This window comes from Hyaena hyaena, unplaced genomic scaffold, assembly GCF_003009895.1.
Source record: "Hyaena hyaena isolate Hyena2069 unplaced genomic scaffold, ASM300989v1 scaffold_18, whole genome shotgun sequence".
In the NCBI taxonomy this organism is placed as follows: Eukaryota; Metazoa; Chordata; class Mammalia; order Carnivora; family Hyaenidae; genus Hyaena; species Hyaena hyaena.
Window position 1 is genome coordinate 2,309,930 of NW_024080649.1, and position 17,932 is coordinate 2,327,861.

Below are 17,932 nucleotides of genomic sequence, written 5' to 3' on the forward strand. Positions count from 1 at the left end.
TAACCCAATATAACGGAAATATTTCTATATGAATCAACATTTTAAAATTATTAATGAGGCGTTTTATTTCTTTACTTTGGTGCTAAGTCTTTGAAATCCGATGTGTATTTTACACTTGCCACACATCCCAATTTGAATTTGACACATTGCGAGTGTCAGCAGTGCACACGTTTCCGGTGGCTGCCATATTAGCATAGATCTAGAAAGTTACTGCCTGGCTTACTGGCATCATTGGCAGGGGAGGATTTGAGCAGGATTTGATAAATGAAGGGGAAGGACTGTATATAGGAGATACTTTTGAGGCTCTTGGGAATTCCAGGGCATAAAGGAAAGATGAAGAATCAAGGATGAGGTCCAGGTTTTCAGTGTACAGCTGGACGTGACCTTTCACCCTCCTGCTCTTAAAACTCCTGTGTCTTCAGTTCAGGGAACTCATGTTACAGATAAGAAGATGGGACCAGGAGGTCTGTGATTTACCCAAGGGATATTATATATTATTAGGATGCTGCTTTTAACAGGCCCAGGAAATTGAGTCTTCTCAAGTTAGTGTATGCTGTTCCTAGTTCTTTGGACCTTTTTTTTTTTTTTTATTATTAATATCAACATGAGGAAGATGAAGTACTTGATACTTCATGATAACCTTGTTAATTTTTAAATTTTTTTTTTAATGTTTTATTTATTTCTAGGAGAGAGAGAGAGAGAGAGACAGCATGAGCAGGGGAGGGTCAAAGAGAGAGGGAGTCACAGACTGAAACAGGCTCCAGGCTCTGAGCTGGCAGTCAGCACAGAGCCCGACGCGGGGCCTGAACCCATGAACTGCGAGATCATGACCTAAGCAAAAGTCGGACGCTCAACCGACTAAGCCACCCAGGCGCCCCAACCTTGTTAATTTTTAAATTTTTTTTTTAATGTTTTATTTATTTCTAGGAGAGAGAGAGAGAGAGAGACAGCATGAGCAGGGGAGGGTCAAAGAGAGAGGGAGTCACAGACTGAAACAGGCTCCAGGCTCTGAGCTGGCAGTCAGCACAGAGCCCGACGAGGGGCACGAACCCACGAACCACGAGAACATGACCTAAGCGAAAGTCGGACGCTCAACCGACCAAGCCACCCAGGCACCCCTCAAGAAAAGCGTTTACTAAATATTTATAGCACACCCACTATGTGCCAGGCCTGTTCTAGGCAGTGGAGTTAGACATAAAGAAAGTAAATAGTATCCTGCTCTCCTCTGGTCTGCAGTTGTGCTGTACGGACTGTGAACAAATGTAAAATATATGTCAGGTGGTAAGGACTGTGAGAAAGAGAAGAAGCTAGAGTGACAGTGGCGGGTGGGATGCTCGTTTATGCAGGGCAGTCAGGGAAGGTTGCTCTCATGAGGTGACATTTGAACAGCAGCTGACGCCAGTGAGTGGGGAGCCACGCATACCTCCGGGAAGAGGCTTCCAGGTCAAGGGAGCAGTCAGAGCAGAGGCTCCCTAGCAGAAACATCCTTCGTGTGTTCTGGGAATCTGAAGGAGGGCAGGGCGAATGAAGGGGGGAGAGTAGGGGTGAGGGATGAGGTTCAAGATGAAGTCGGGGAGATAGTGAAGGGCCAGACTATAGGGGCCCTGTGGTCCACTGTAAAGACTTTGGGTTTTACTTGGAATTAATTGAGATCCTGTTGGGGATTTTTATGCACAGGGGTGACTTGATCCAACAGTTTTTAACGAGATGACTCTGGTTGGTGTATGGAAAACAGACTTTGGAGCAGGGCATGAGTGCAGAACGAGAGAGACAAGTTAGGAGGATGTAGCCTGGTCCAGGTAAGAGGTGGTGGCTGCCTGGTTTGTAATTTGATCAAAGGTTTGTGTTTGAGAAAACTGACTCTGACAGTGGGTAGGAAGAGTAGAACAGAAGTCAATTGTTTCATCGTGGCAAGAAATGACATTTGTTGGACTTGGTCTAGACATTTGTTTACTGGTCAGCACATTCTTTACCATTAGTGTAGTCTGTTTGGGGAAGCAGGAAAAAAATCAGGAGGCCGCGTATTAAATAGGGGGTGGGGAGCACCTGTTAAGCCTCTGACTCTTCATCTCCAGTCAGGTCATGATCCCATGGTTTGTGAGTTCAAGCCTCACATTGGGCTCTGCCTTGATGGCAGGGAGCCTGCTCGGGATACTGTCTCTCCCTCGCGCTCTGCCCTTCCCTACTTGTTCATATGTGCTCTCTCTCTCAAAATAAATAAACTTAAAGAAAGAAGAGGGGCACCTGGGTGGCTCAGTTGGTTGAGCGTCCAACTTTTGGCTCAGGTCATGATCTCATGGTTTGTGGACTCGAGTCCCGTGTCAGGCTCTGTGCTGATGGCCAGTTCAGAGCCTGGAGCCTGTTTCAGATTCTGTGTCTCCCTTTCTCTCTGACCCTCCCCTGCTCATGCTGTCTCTTTCTTTCTCAGAAACAAATAAAACATTTAAAAATTAAAAAAAAAAAAAAAGAAAAGGAAGAGGGGAAGGGAGGGACCTAGGGATGCCTGGCTGGCTCAGTCACGAGAGCATGTCATTCTTGATTTTGGGGTCATGAGTTTGAGCCCCACATTGGGTGTAGAGATTAATTAATTGATTAATTGTAAATAAATAAGGGGGAACAGTTAAGCAGAGGAATCTAGGTTGGCCGATAACCATCTGTCACTTAACCAGAGTGGGCTGTATGTTTACAGGACAGAGTAGGCAGTGGGGAGAAGGTGTTAACTTCTCACAACCTAACTTGCCTTGATCCACCCCCTTTTTCCTTGCTGGCCATGCCCATCCCAAGCCCAGCATTTCCTTTCAAGTGTGGCCATCCATGGATTGGATTCCCACTTCCTTCTCCCATCCAAATGGTACTTACACCTCGTCAGGCCCAGTACATAGCCTGCCTTTCCCAGGTTTTCCTGCTCTGAATGCCTGTGGTACCTCACTATATATCGTCTCATATTGTGCTCTAATAAATTGCACATTTTAAAATAAAATGGAATGTATTCAATGACTGCAGTGTTTTTCATTTGCATTTTTTTTCTGCCACAGTGCATCTGGTAAAGCCAGGCACCTAGTAAATATCGAGTGTCATCTTACCTGGCCCATTCAGATCCCTAATCTCAGAAAAGTCTCCCACGTTTAAGCACATCCTGTTCCTGCAGACCCAGCTGCAGTGTTGAGCAAGAATACAATACAGACAGGCCAATGGTATGTGTGGATGTGGTCATGTTCCTCCCTCAGTAGAAGGGGCCACTCCTGTCTTCTCTAAAATTCAAATCTCTGTCAGGAAACCAGTGTTTAGTCTGAATCAGGCACTTGCTGGACATTGGTGTTTTCAAGTTAAAAAAAAAAAAAGAGTCTCTGCACTTATAATGCTCATGATCTAACTAGGAAAACAAGTATTAAATGGATTATTAGGTTGTTTTTTTTTTTTATTTTTTATTTTTATTTATTTATTTATTTATTTTTTTACAAATAGTTTATTGTCTTTTTTTTTTTTTTTAAATACTTTTATTTATTTCTAGGAGAGAGAGACAGTGTGAGCAGGGGAGGGTCAGAGAGAGAGAGGGAGACACAGACTCTGAAATAGGCTCCAGGCTCTGAGCTGGCAGTCAGCACAGAGACTGACACGGGGCTCGAACCCACGAACCGCGAGATCATGACCTAAGCGAAAGTCGGACGCTTAACCGACTAAGCCACCCAGGCGCCCCAATGGATTATTAGGTTTATTTGAATAATTATGGATGTACAAAATGCTTAACGCATATAATATGAGTATTGGCCCTCCAGTAGGGAATCGGAAGACTGAAGATCTGTTAACCAGCACCTGAAATGTGAAACAGAATTAGCAAGGGAAAGATAGGTGGGGAGAGAATGATACCCTCCAGGAAATTGAAAGAACTCCAGTTCAGCTGTAGCCAAGCACATGGGAGGACACAGAATAAGGCTGAAACTTCCTTCACTGCTGTAATGAACTCAGCTCTGCTTTTTTTAAAAAAAATTTTTTTTTAATATTTTATTTATTTCTTGGAGAGAGAGAGAGACAGCGTGAGCAGGGGAGGGTCAGAGAGAGAGGGAATCACAGACTCCGAAACAGGCTCCAGGCTCTGAGCTGGCAGTCAGCACAGAGCCCGACGCGGGGCTCGAACCTACGAACCGCGAGGTCATGACCCAAGCCAAAGTCGGACGCTTAACCGACTAAGCCACCCAGGCGCCCCAACTCAGCTCTGCTTTTAATGTCTTTTCACACTAATTGTCTTTACCATATTTAACAATAGACTTTTTTGAGGCCAAACGAGGACCAGAAAGAAATATTTAGATAGGGCATGGTGACGTGGTTTAACAAGGCCTGGTAAGATAAGACTATAATCAGTCCCTGAGTATCAGAACTGGTTGGGGGGCATGGGGGATCTCAGCCAGCCTAGGTCCAGTGGGGTGGTAAGGAAGAAGTGATTGGACAGGGGAAGAAGCAGGAAAAGACCTTTGACCCCGAAATTCCAATTCTTACTACTATATTTACACAAAGGAGTTACTGTAGTGATGTTTGTAGTAGCAAAATACTGAAAATAATCCAAATGTCTACTAACAGGAACTGGTCCATTTATTCATTCAGCAAACATTTTTTAAGCGTGCACTCTATGCGGGGCATATAACTGATCAAGATAGATCAAGTCCCTGTTCTTATGGAGCTCATGGTGGGGGAGACATAAGCAAACAAGTAAGTGAATCACAGATTATTGTTAGAAGTACAAGTACTTTTTACCTGAATCTGTCTGGTTCCTGAGTTCAGGGGGCAGGAATTTGGCCGTGAGAGATAGCTGTGCTTGGCGGAAGATTAATGTGGTAATGTGATGGAGCGTAAATTAGAGGGAGGTGCAGAAAAGGCAGCTTTTCTGAGGGGACTGTGCTCAAGATGAGACCGAGTAACTAGTAACTAGTTGTCAAACAAGTGGAGAGCCCAGGGGAAGAGGGAGAAACCAGCATAGAGGCCCAGGATAGGATGTATTCAGGGATCAGCAAGGTGAGCCTGGCTAGAGCCCAGTAAGTGGTGGGGAGGTCTGAATCTTACCCTAGTAGCATGGAGTACTGTTGGATGTAGTCAGTGAATATGTTGTACTTGTGTGTGGAGCACTATGAAGCAATTCAAAGGGATTAGGTGAAATGATATGTACTACTCTGGGAAGATCTCTAAGATATGTAGTTAAATGCAAAAGGCAAGCTGTAGAACAATATGTAAGGTATTTCACAAAACAAGAATGTGTGTATGTGTGAGTGAAACATGGAGAAAGGGACTCTCATGTGTATATACTAAAATGTTAACAGTCATTATTTCTAAGGAGCATGGTGGGATTGGTGACGGGTGTGAAGGAGGGCTGTTGTTTTTACTTCCCATTGTATTTGGATTTTCTGACAAAGGAAGTGCATGAGCAGTGAGGAATTGATGATTGGCTTGCTTGGCTTTATGGGAAAACAGGACCGCTAATAGGGATATGGGATTACAGGACGTGTTGCCGCCTCTCATGACTTTGCTGCCTGCCATACTGGATCCTTTACAAAATTATATGAGCAACTAGTATGTTTAACCCAATATTGCCTCCTCAGGATATCAAATGTGTGATCACTGTTCCTGATGACCATACAATACAGTATGTTCCCAATAGTGCTATGGGAACATTTTTGGTGTTGATTCCTAGTTGAACAGGAATGTGATCCTACAGGAATCTGTGACATTCAAAGATGTGGCTGTGGACTTCACCCAGGAAGAATGGCACCACGTGGACCCTGCTCAGAGGCGCTTGTACAGGGATGTGATGCTGGAGAACTATAGCCACCTGGTTTCTCTTGGTAAGGGCCGATTCAGGATTTTGCCTACTGGCAGGTCTTTCATTTCTCAGTTGCTGAGGTTGTGGGGCTCGTAGATCAGGTGGCCATGAGGAGGGTGTTCACGGTTAGAGCCTGTTCTCTTCTTTGGGACTCAGCTTTACAGTTTTCTGAGCCTGTCCTTTAAGTGAAGTTCTTTCTTCTGCGGAACTGGAAATAGGTCATTTGATTGCATGACTCCTCAAGTTGCACCTCTTTTTTCCTTCAGACTTCCTGAAGATCAAGGACTAGTACTGACTTATAGGAGGGGTCTTTGTCCGCTTGCACAAACAACCAAATCTTGTGTATTTACCCATGAGCAGGATACCAAGTTTCCAAGCCAGAGGTGATCTTCAAATTGGAACAAGGAGAAGAGCCATGGATATCAGAGGGAGAAATCCAAAGACCTTTCTGTCCAGGTAAATGGCGGGGGGGTGGGGGTGGGGGATCAGGCATGCAGGAATCAATGCAGACAGTGGCACAGCTGAGGGGTGTGGGGAGCACCTTCACATTGGTACTTTGGGAGCTCCTGTACCTGGAGAACACCGAGCCGTCTCCTGGATGACACTTCTGCCTGTCTCCCTTCTCCAGTAGGGTGTTCCTGCTGCTGGCATGCCTTAGAGGAAAACGTGTCTCTGTCCTACACATTTCTCCCCATACTGTGACCCTCTTGCTGGATTATTTTCTCCTCTGGTGTCCTCAGTCTCTCATCATTATTAGCAATCCCTTTTCTTATTCATTCAGACATTAATTGAACTCCCCTGTCGTCTTCTTTCGTCTTGCTGCTTTCACTGTCAGTGGCCCCAGACTTGTAGGAGATACATACAGCCTTGATTCTCTGCCTTTTCACAACCTCCTTCAAACTTCTCTCCCTGACTGCACTTCTACGCCACCTGCCTGGGGAGTAGTACCATCTTCTTTCCATCCTGCCTTTTTGCCAGTTTGCTTCATTGCCTCTCCCCATGGTTCCTGGATTATCCTCTCCTGGTATCCTGGCTTGCTAAGTATTTCTTGGCTTTAAGACTTTGACTTTTCTTGGTTTTCCCCCTAAACAAATCTGCCTTAAGGAGTCTGCTCTCCATCTTCTTCCTCTTTCTTTCTCTCTTACCACCCTTAAAGGGCACCTGGCTTCTGGTAGTTACAGCTCTTGAATCTGTACTGTGGACTCAGAAATCATCCTGGTCACTTTTTCCCCTTCTTTCAGGACCTCTCACCATGAAGTCCCATGCAATTAAATACCTAAGGTCTAAATCATCTCATCTCTAGCCAGCACATTTTGCTACTTTGTCCATTAGAAACCATTGGATTTCTAATCCTTCAGGCCAAACACCCCAGTCCCTATAGTCGTTTTCTTGCAATTCAGGTTATTTTCCTCCTAAACCAGGCCCCAAGTGGAGATTACTAGATTACCCAGTTGAAATTGCTCACCCTGTGTTTTCTTTTGTAACCTATATTGGATTTTTTAAATCTTAGCTTTTTTGAAATATAATTGACAAACCATGAAATTCACCTTTTTGAAGTTTACAGTGTAATGGTTTTTCAGGTACTTACTGAGATCTCCAACCATCACCATTATCTAACTACAGAACATTTTCAGCACGTAAAAAGAAACCCTGTACCCACTAGCAATTACTCTCCATTCCCATCCTTACTACCCCTGTACCCGTTAATCTTTTTCTCAATGGATTACCATTTCTGGATATTTTATGTAAATGGAATCGTATAATATGTATGTAGTCTTTTGTGACGGCTTTCACTTAGTGTGAAACTGTCTCACAGTTCATTCATGTTGTAGCATGTTTTAGTACCTCCTTCCTTTGAATTGCTGAATAATAAGCCATTGTATGGACCTACCACATTTTGTTTCTCTGTTCATCGCTTGGTGGACCATATTGGATTTTGACATTTTGTCTTCATAAACCGCTCTCCTCTGACAAGCTTTTGCTGTCACTGCCTATGCCTCATTATAGGAAATAGAAACTTCCACTCAATTTAAAGGTCACCTATCATACCTTCCAGTATTCTCTTTTTGTTCTCACTAAAACAAGCTCCACTTGAGTTGAACTTTTTAATGTTTTCTGTTAAGTAGTGTACACTTTCCCTCACTGGGTGATACTTTCTACGTATCCAAAGCTATCAATTCCTTAAGTTCAGGGTGTCTATCCATAAACGTAATATATACTAATATATTTATTTTTTCCTTCCCTGATCACAAGTACCATTTATATCATCTTTACCAAACAAACTCAGATTTAAAAATATACCATTTGATGGTTTTCCCTTTTTTTCAGATGATTGAGTCTTGTTTCTAAAATTTCAAGCTCTTGGAGAAAGAGTCTGTTATATGTCTAAGTGTTTTGTCTATGTTGCAGAGCACATAGAAGGCAGTCAGGAATTACTTAATTGTTTTGGAATATGGTTGGGGAGAGAACTTTCTCGTTCATTCATATCAACAAGCATTTCTTGAATGTCCCTCTGAGAAGTATTCTAAAAGAAATTAAAAGCATTTTCTGTCCTGGGGAAATTAGAATTGAATCTTATTCCAGGGTGAGGAATTTTTGGGGTTTAGGATCCTTTGGTTGTAGATTTTTTTTCCCTCCTAACATTTTACTATGAATATTTTCAAACATATGGCAAGTTGAAAAAATTAATACAGTGAACATTGTATACCTACCACCAAGATTCTGTAGTTGTTACCATTTTATTATATTTGCTTTATCACATACTCTTCATCTATCAGTCGGCCTTTTTGATGCATTTCCAGTTAAGTTGCTGACACGAGTACATTTCACCTCTACATACTTCATATGTATCATTAACTAGAGTTCAGTATTTTTTATTTTTTTAAAGAAAAATGTAAGTACAGTAAGATACGCAACTCTTCTAAGTACCATCCAGTTGACTTTGACAAATGCATTTACCCATCTAATCCCAATTCATTTCAGTATGGAACATTTCCATCACTTCAGGACCTTTTTTCCCTTAGTTTTTAAAAGTTACTGTTCTTAGAACCTAGAAGCTAATTAAGTCTGTGCTATTAGTATTCTGAGGTTAAATGGGAATTTAGAGATCAATTTATTAGGCAGAGTAGAATCCTTTTTGGTTAAGAGAGCTGAATAGTGTAGAACTCAAAGAAAGACTAAAACCACAGACCTGACTGTAAAGGCAAGGACAATTTGCCTCCTGATAAATTACTTTATGTCAGCTTGTGAAGTACAGCCATTGATCTCCAAGTATGTCAAATAGTAATTTCAGTTACATCAGTGGCTACAGATTTTCTCTGCAGGATTTGAAGATTTGGAGCCTCAGAGGTAACTTTAAAGAAATTGTGAAATGGCTGTATTAGGAAGACAGATTTGGGGATGATTTGTAAAATGGACAGGAAGCATGGAGAGCAGATAGGATCGTGCAAGACAGACCATGATTTTTCTCCAGTTGTATCTGTGCCCAACCTCCTCACTTATTCCCTTGCTTCCTGACCAGCCCTTCCAGGTGGGCATCCTCATTCTAGACTTGCCATACACTCGGGCTCTGCAACCTGCACTGTACCTGCACCTCTCTGTACCCTTCCTTTTCCTTCATTGTGGGTCTTCTCTCCCAGCTCCTGGATTAATTTCAAAACAGAATCATGAGTAGTTTATATCTCTTTCCTTTCCCCATTCCTACTGGAGCAGTTTGTTTCAATAGAAGGGAATAGGGGACTTTTGCACATTGGATTTCTTTCAGACTGGAAGACCAGGCCTGAAGCCAAATCTTCACATCTGCAGCAGAGCATATCCGAAGGATCCCGTAGTGCAGATGGCCTTTCACGCGCCACATTTGAAAACGCTTGGGATGTTAGTAGCCAGTTAGAGAGGCACCAGGAAAACTGGAAAAGGTATCTGGGGCCAGATGCATCCACCCAGAAGAAAGTAATCACACCAGAGGAAACTTTTCAGCAAAATAAGTTTGGTGAAAACCCCAGATTGAACACAGTTCTGGTTACACAGCTGAATGTTCCTTCAAGGCCTAGTGAATGTGATACACTTGGAAGCAATTTGGGACAGAATTCAGATATAATTAATCAGAGTAATATCCTTGCAAAAAAGAAACCTTACAAATGTGATAAATGTAGAAAAGCCTTTATTCATAGATCATCACTTACTAAACACGAGAAAACTCATAAAGCAGAGGGAGCTTGCCCCAGTGGTACAGATCAGGGGATTTATCCTGGAAAGAAACACCACGAATGTACTGACTGTGGGAAAACCTTCCTCTGGAAGACACAACTTACTGAGCATCAAAGAATTCACACTGGGGAGAAGCCCTTCGAATGTAATGTGTGCGGGAAGGCCTTCAGGCATAGCTCATCCCTTGGCCAGCATGAGAATGCTCACACGGGAGAGAAACCTTACCAGTGTAGTCTCTGTGGGAAAGCCTTCCAGCGCAGCTCCTCCCTTGTTCAGCACCAGAGAATTCACACTGGAGAGAAACCCTATCGATGCAATTTATGTGGGAGATCTTTTAGGCATGGCACATCCCTCACCCAACATGAGGTCACACATAGTGGAGAGAAACCCTTCCAATGTAAGGAGTGTGGGAAAGCCTTTAGCAGATGTTCTTCCCTTGTGCAGCGTGAAAGGACTCACACAGGAGAGAAACCTTTTGAATGTAGCATATGTGGGAGGGCTTTTGGTCAGAGCCCATCCCTTTATAAACATATGAGGATTCATAAGAGAGGCAAACCTTACCAAAGCAATAACTACAGTGTAGATTTCAAGCACAGCTCATCTCTAACTCAAGATGAAAGTACTGTCAGTGAAGTGAAATCCTATCATTGTAATGACTGTGGGGAAGATTTCAGTCACATCACTGACTTTACTGATCATCAGAGGATCCATACTGGACAGAACCCCTATGAATGTGAGCAGAACTTTAATCAACAACCTATTTCTCATGCTGGAGAGAAACCCTATCAGTGTAATGTATGTGGAAAAGCTTTCAAAAGGAGTACAAGCTTCATAGAACATCACAGAATTCATACTGGAGAAAAACCCTATGAATGTAATGAATGTGGAGAAGCCTTCAGTCGACGCTCATCACTTACTCAACATGAGAGGACCCACACTGGAGAGAAACCCTATGAATGTATTGACTGTGGGAAAGCCTTTAGTCAAAGTTCATCCCTCATTCAGCATGAGAGAACTCACACTGGAGAAAAACCCTATGAATGTAATGAATGTGGGCGAGCCTTTCGGAAAAAAACCAATCTGCATGATCATCAGAGAATTCATACTGGAGAAAAACCTTATGCTTGTAAGGAATGTGGGAAAAACTTCAGTAGAAGCTCAGCGCTAACTAAACACCAGAGAATTCATACACGGAATAAACTGTAGAAGCCCTGAAATTAAGGAATGTGCAGAAAATTTTAGCTAAAATGTTGTTCATGTTCAGTATTAGAAGATTCTTACTGGAGAGGAAGCTTCAAAATGTAATGAATTTGTGTGTGTGTGTGTGTGCGTGTGTGCACGCGCATGTGTATGGTGTGTGAAGAAAGCTCTATGCTAGTAAACAATGTTTTTTTTAATAAAATAGAAGGTACATTTTCAAATCTGATTACAGACTTTTGTAAAAACAACTATAAGCATTACATATAACCAGTTGGAAATGATATGCCTATGTATTGGACTTTATAAAGCTTTTAAATCCGTTTATGCAGGAGATCATCAACTTTGAACAGTTTGACTTGTTACTGTTTACAGTCTTTTTTAATAAAACTCCTGCAATAATGACCAAAACTTACTTTTAAAATTGCTTGACAACTGCATTCATCTGCAGCTCTTATGTTAAATTCACTATGGAAACCAATTCCACCTCCAGGAATTCACCATTCGAAGAATGAGATCAACTGGTCCAACCACTTCGTTGTACAGATGAAGAAACCAAAAGCCAAAGATTTGAAGTGGTTCGCACAGTGTGATACAGCTTGTGATGGCACAGCTGGGTGGAGAATGCAGGTCTCCTGGATCTTTTGCCCTGTCAAAAAAAAAGATTCTTTTGCCTGGAATTCTTTCAGTTGTCTGTCCAATGAAAAAAGGAATTTTAGAATTCAGAGGGCTTTAAAGTAAATTTTTAAATAAATCAGGTGCACAAACATTTAATGAGCGCTTAAGTTGAATACTTTGGGATTTCATAAAAGCATAAGAGGCAGCAAACTACATGCAAATGTATCACAGGCCTATTTTAAATAATTTGCTGGGGGCTTACATACCAAAATGTTAACAAAAGCTGCGAATAGTTCAACTACTGGTGCCGTTTTTCCTTTTCCCAAGTGTAATATTTATGCTTTAAACTAACATACGTCAGTTTCATAGACCTATTAAGTCCTCTTATCATGCTTTTTATGACACTCCCATGAAAAAACACTGCCCCAAGCTATCTATATTGGATCAATGGGAAGACAACACAAAACTAAGAGGGAAAAATTTCCCCCAAATTAATTTCACTGTGTAGCAGTATAAATGTAATTACCCATTGTCATAAACTTTGTCTTTAAATCAGTTTAGGGAACTGATCTAATGTTCTCTCATGCCTCATGGGCTGTCCTAAAGGAATTTCCCAGCCTTTGTTCATGGTGCCAACAGTAGAGAGAAATTTGGAAGCAGCTGTGCACTTTGACACCTTTCACACAAGAGCCTCCCCTTTTAAGAAAATAAAATTTTCCCACCCTAATGAATCATGAAGTGGAGTGATGTGGGCAGTGTCGATGATAAACCTTCCTTACTGCCTTCTTCGCATGCCAGGTAGCAAGATCCATCATCCTTGTCTCATCCTGGACAACATGAGGCAGCTCCCAAAGATTCTTCATAATTCTTTGCAGGAAAAATATGCATGGGGGTTGAAATGTGTGGTGTCTGGCCCAGCGAGTCTATTACAAGTTGGACAAGATGGAAATCTGCCCTTCCAAGACAACCATTCAGAAACACCTTGTTTGTGATGTTCTATGCTCAACACACACCCACAGAGCCAAGACCATGAGTTGTCTGATAGGTAGTTTGACAATGGGTAATTCTACACAGACCCTCCCCTACTCAGTGACTGCCTTGCTTATCAGGAGCTTGTTTGCTGCTGATTGTTTGGGGGTCCCCATAGGGGACTATTTGGAAGAATGACATAAATTGTAACCAGTTGAGTGCTATCTTACTTTTATGAAAGTTTATAAAGACTTGGTTCCAGAAGACTCAAAGGAAACCACTGGTTTGTGTGTGTGGAGCTTGGCCTAGAGCAACCAGGTTCTGAATATCTGCACATCTTCACTGACTGAAGGAGCCCAGAATGTTCCTGGTTGGTTGAGCAGAGGATTCTCTAGTTCCAGCAACCAGGCACCATGCACTAATGAACACCCGGCTTTCTAGGCCACATGAAATGCATCCTTGTAACATCGTTGTATTATTTCAATAAATAGCCTTCTTAGTTGAACAGGAGTCAGTTTGTCTTTTTCAGTTTTCAGAACATGGCTAAGATTAAAACCATGGTGTGTCAAGAAGGAGGGATTAACTGCTAATCTCATCACAGTCAGGTGAGTTAATAATAGGTACCACTTATTGAATGTTTACTACTAGAAAGAAATTGTGTGAAATATTTCATAGCCATCACTTCATTTAATCCTTACAACTCCTTGTTCTAGGTCTTGTGGTAACTCTTGTCTTTGCCCAACTTTTTCCTCCCTCTTTCTCTTACAACATTTCTGCTGTACTGACTACAGGAAGACAAGTCAGGATATCCCTGGGGCTCAGTGATAATTCTAGGGACAAGCCTGTGACCTAGCTGAGCCAGAGTCCTTTGCCAGAAAAATTTCAAAATAGATTTGGTAGCGACACTTTTATTTTGTGTTGCTAGGTTGGAAAGGTAAAGTTCTAGAACTGCCTAGGGGTGCCTGGGTGGCTCAGTCGGTTAAGTATCCGACTTCAGCTCAGGACATGATCTCGCAGTTCATGGGTTCGAGCCCCACATCGGGCTCTGTGCTGGGAGCTCACAGCCTGGAGCCTGCTTCAGATTCTGTGTCTCCCTCTCTCTCTGACCCTCTGCTGTTCATGCGGTCTGTCTGTCTGTCTCTCTCAGAAATAAATAAAACATTAAAAAAACAACAATAACAACAACTTTGACAACTGCCTAGAGCCCAATTCCTTACCAGAGAGAGGAGTTCTATTGTTGTAGGAGGCGATGCAGCTGACATGGTGGTACTCTCATTTCTTTTTTGAAGGTATTTTTTTTTAAGTTTATTTTGAGAGAGAGAGAGAGCAAGTGAGAAAGAGCCAGGGAATGGCGGGGGCAGGGGAAAGCATCCCAAGCAGGCTCCACGCTGTCAGTGCAGAGTCCGGTGCGGGGCGTGATCTCACAAACCATGATATCCTGACCGGAGCCAAAACCAAGAGTTGGACGCTTAACGAGCTGAGCCAGCTGGACACCCCTCATTTCTAATCCTGAGGTCCTTTTGGACCTGGCTCAATTTCTGAAGCCATTCCTGGGATTCCCTACTGTCAGTCCAATGATTACCCTTTTTTGATTAAGCTAATTTGTCAGATTTCTGTTGTTTGCATTAAAGGAACCTAATACATGTATCCTTGTTTTCTAATGGGGGTAGGGGGGGCCAGAGAGATAAAGTAATTTTACCTAGTATTCCCGAGATAGTATTTCCAATGGAAGATTGAGGCTTTGAACCTAGGACCGACTGGCTTTTTACCTCTAACTTTGATGTCCCCAGAGCCTTGTTATGTTCAAGGAGCTGGACATAACGCAGTATTGTTTTGGGAGGAGTGGGTGATGGGATACGGTGATAGGTTAGGTTGGAGACCAGACAGAGACAAAATGGTGAAGGGCTTTGGAATACTTTTCCTGACTACTTTAGTAAATTAAATTCCCTAAATTGACCCGTAACCCTCATACCTTAATATATCAAGTTGTTATTTACATTTGCCCATACTTAAACCACCATTTTTCATAAATAATACAGTCTCAAGATCTCCTTAAGTCCCTTACTGTAGGTTTTGGTATTGGTTTTTATAATAATGACATTTAATACTTTTATCTTTTGAAACACCCCTCCTTTTTTTAATAGAATTTTTTTTTTAAATATCCAGAATGAAATAAAATACCCCAAAATGGGTTTTCTGGGTCAGCGTGTATAGATTACTATAATCAGATGGTATGAGACTCATACAGTAATAAACCGGATACAGTAGCACAGGAGCAATAGTCCCAAAATTGCAAAAGGGAGCCAGGAGAAAACCCCAGTCTCCCACTCCTGGTCCCTGGGTGTGTCTGGGGAAGGACCCCAGGGCAGGCATTATTTCAGTCACAGCATCTAGCACACCTCTGTGCCAGCATGGGAAGGTAGGAAAACACTTCCCCAGTTATTAGACATGCTGCTGATGGTGGTGCCTGGTTCTGTATAGCTGCTGGACTAGTTAGTTGTTACTCAGCTGTTAAGATGCAAATGTCACTTCAGGGGCGTCTGGGTGGCTCAAGCGTCTGACTTTGGCTCAGGTTGTGATCTCAGGGTTCATGGATTTGAGCCCCGCATCGGGTTCTGTGATGGCAGCTCAGATCCCAGAGCCTGTTTCAGATTCTGTGTCTCTCTCTCTGCCCCTCTCCTACTCATGCTTTGTCTCTGTCTCAAAAATAAATTAAAAAAAAAAAAAAGTCACTTCAGGGAAGGTTCTGCTGCCTTCAACTAAATCGGTCATCTTAAATTTTCATAGAGTACTGTTAATGTGCTTTGTGTTACCATAGTTTGTATTTGTGATTACTTGGTTTTCTCTGCACCCCCACCTCACACTAGATTGTGAGTTCTGGAAAAGCAGTGTCTATTTCTATTTTGGTAACTTTTTGTTCCTCTGCTCATCACAATTGCAGGCACATAATAGGTACTTTCATAGTCTTACTAAGTGAACAATGGAATGGAGATCTGTAGTTAAGCAAAGAAGACTGCCTTGTAAATGAAAAGGTGCTCAATCTTGAAATCAGAATTTTACAAAAGAAGACAGTAAGATACTATATATTCTTTAAAGTTTATTTATTCGGGGTGGGGCAGCACAGGCAGAGAGAGGGAGAGAGACAGTCCCAAGCAGACCTCATGCTGTCAGCACAGATCCCACAAACTGTGAGATCATGACCTGAGCTGAAATCAAAAGTTGGATGCTTAACCAACTGAGCCACCCAGGTGCCCCAATAGGGTATTATTTCATACCCATTAGGCTCACAAAAATTTAGAAGTCTGGGAAGGGGGATAATGAGAATGTGTACACAGTGCTGGTGAGAGGATAAACAGTGATTTGGGAGACTAATTTGGCAGTATCCAGTAAGAGTAAAGCTAAGTATTCCCACTACTAGGTGTGTACCCTGGACTAGAAACCCCTGTGTGAGCACAAAGACATGCACAAGGATGCTTATTGCAGCAATGTTTGCAATAGTAATATGGACACAGGATAAAGGTCAGTAAGTAAATGGGTTAATCGGTTGTGGCATATTATAATTTAATACAAACAGTTTTAAATGAAGTAGCCAGAGCATTTGGCCAAAAGGAAAAAGATTCTAGTTCTGCTTATACCACTCCTGTCCCCATGGAGCTAGATGGGACTGCAGAAAAACAGCCACAATGACTAGCCTGACCTTAAATTCCTGACTGCAAACCTCAGGCATTTGTTTCCCTAGTCTGGTCGTTTGTCCCAGTCTCCTAAGGTCCCAGTCTCCTGAACTATGATTTTATAGCTTTTCTCTTCTCAACCTCCAGCATTTCACCCAGTCCTCACTCAGCTGGAGACCTTGTGTCTTAGTTAACTGAGAGAAATAAAAGCAATTAGAAGATAACTACTGTCACCTACGTGCATCTTGTCTTTTGTGTTCTTTCTGTCCTTCCTGTTACTGTGGGTGATGCTTGGTTCTCTTACCTCAGGCCAACTTCTCTTGTATTAGCTCCTGCCCTTAAACTAGGGCATCGCTCCTACAAGTGTCTTCTTCATCTTTTTTCCCCCTTGTCTACTGATTCCCATTAACATAAGAATGTGGTTTTTCTCATCTTAAGTATATATTTGTAAATATATGCACTGCATCCCCTCCACCTGCCACTCCATCCCCTTCATTTCAGAGGAATATTCCAATGCTCATGGTCTCCACTTCCTCTCCTTCCCTTCTCTCTTGCAACCCTCCCAATCAGGTCTTTGTTTCTGCTCTTGGTAGAGGGCACTGAGGGGCTCCTTGTAGCTAAGGACTGCTTTTCAGTCCTTTGACTTGACCTGTCAGTATTATTTGTTAAGTTCATCTTTTCCTCACTCTTGACACATTTCTTTCACTTGGCTTCTGGGTTATCAGACTTTTCCTTATATTTTATTGACAGCTACTTCTCCCAGTTTTTTAAATTTCTTTCTTTAAATATGGGAATTATTCTAGGGCTCATCTTTAGATTTTTTCTATAGTCCCCCTCATTGTGGCTTTCACCATGTCTCACGGCTTTAAATATCTACTTGTTGGCAACTTTAAAGTTTGTATCTCTAAAAAATTTTTAAAAAGGGGGGACGTCTGGGTGACTCAGTTAAGTGTCCAACTTCGGCTCAGGTCGTGATCTCACGGTTTGTGGGGTCGAGAACGCCCTGCGTCGGGCTTTGTGCTGACAGCTCGGAACCAGAAGCCTGCTTCTGATTCTGTCTCCCTCTCTGCCCCTCCCTGCCTCAAGCTCTGTCTCTCTCTGTCTCAAAAATAAACATTAAAAAAAAATTTTTTTTTTAAAGTTTGTATCTCTAGCCCAGGATTCCATACTTGTCAACCGCATACATGACATCCTGCATATGTGACATCCCTACTTGGATGTCTAAAATACATTGAATCTAATGTGTCCAAAGATAAACTAACTCATGATCTCTCCCTCCCAGCTCTATCATAATCATGTTCTTCCCTCAGTCTTTCCTTCTGGGGAAAGAACCCCATTTTTTTTTGATTGCTCAGTCCCCAAACTGGGGAGCTGTTCTTTTTTTTCCTATTTTTTTTTTAATGAGAGAGACAGCATGAGCAGGGAAGGGTCAGAGAGAGGGAGATACAGAATCTGAAGCAGG

The 17,932-nt window shown here is 42.3% G+C and overlaps 1 protein-coding gene across 2 annotated transcripts in view; it reads left to right on the forward strand.

Moving 5' to 3' along the window:
- ZFP90 (ZFP90 zinc finger protein) overlaps nucleotides 1-11,410 on the forward strand; it is a 36,115-nt gene extending 24,705 nt beyond the window's left edge. For both annotated transcript variants that reach the window (XM_039223203.1, XM_039223209.1), the window contains 3 exons: nucleotides 5,705-5,831; nucleotides 6,170-6,265; nucleotides 9,573-11,410. In XM_039223203.1, the coding sequence (XP_039079134.1) occupies nucleotides 5,705-5,831; nucleotides 6,170-6,265; nucleotides 9,573-11,221 (1,872 nt within the window). In that variant the 3' untranslated portion in view covers nucleotides 11,222-11,410. The remainder of the gene's footprint in view (nucleotides 1-5,704; nucleotides 5,832-6,169; nucleotides 6,266-9,572) is intronic.
- The last annotated feature ends 6,522 nt before the right edge of the window (nucleotides 11,411-17,932 follow it).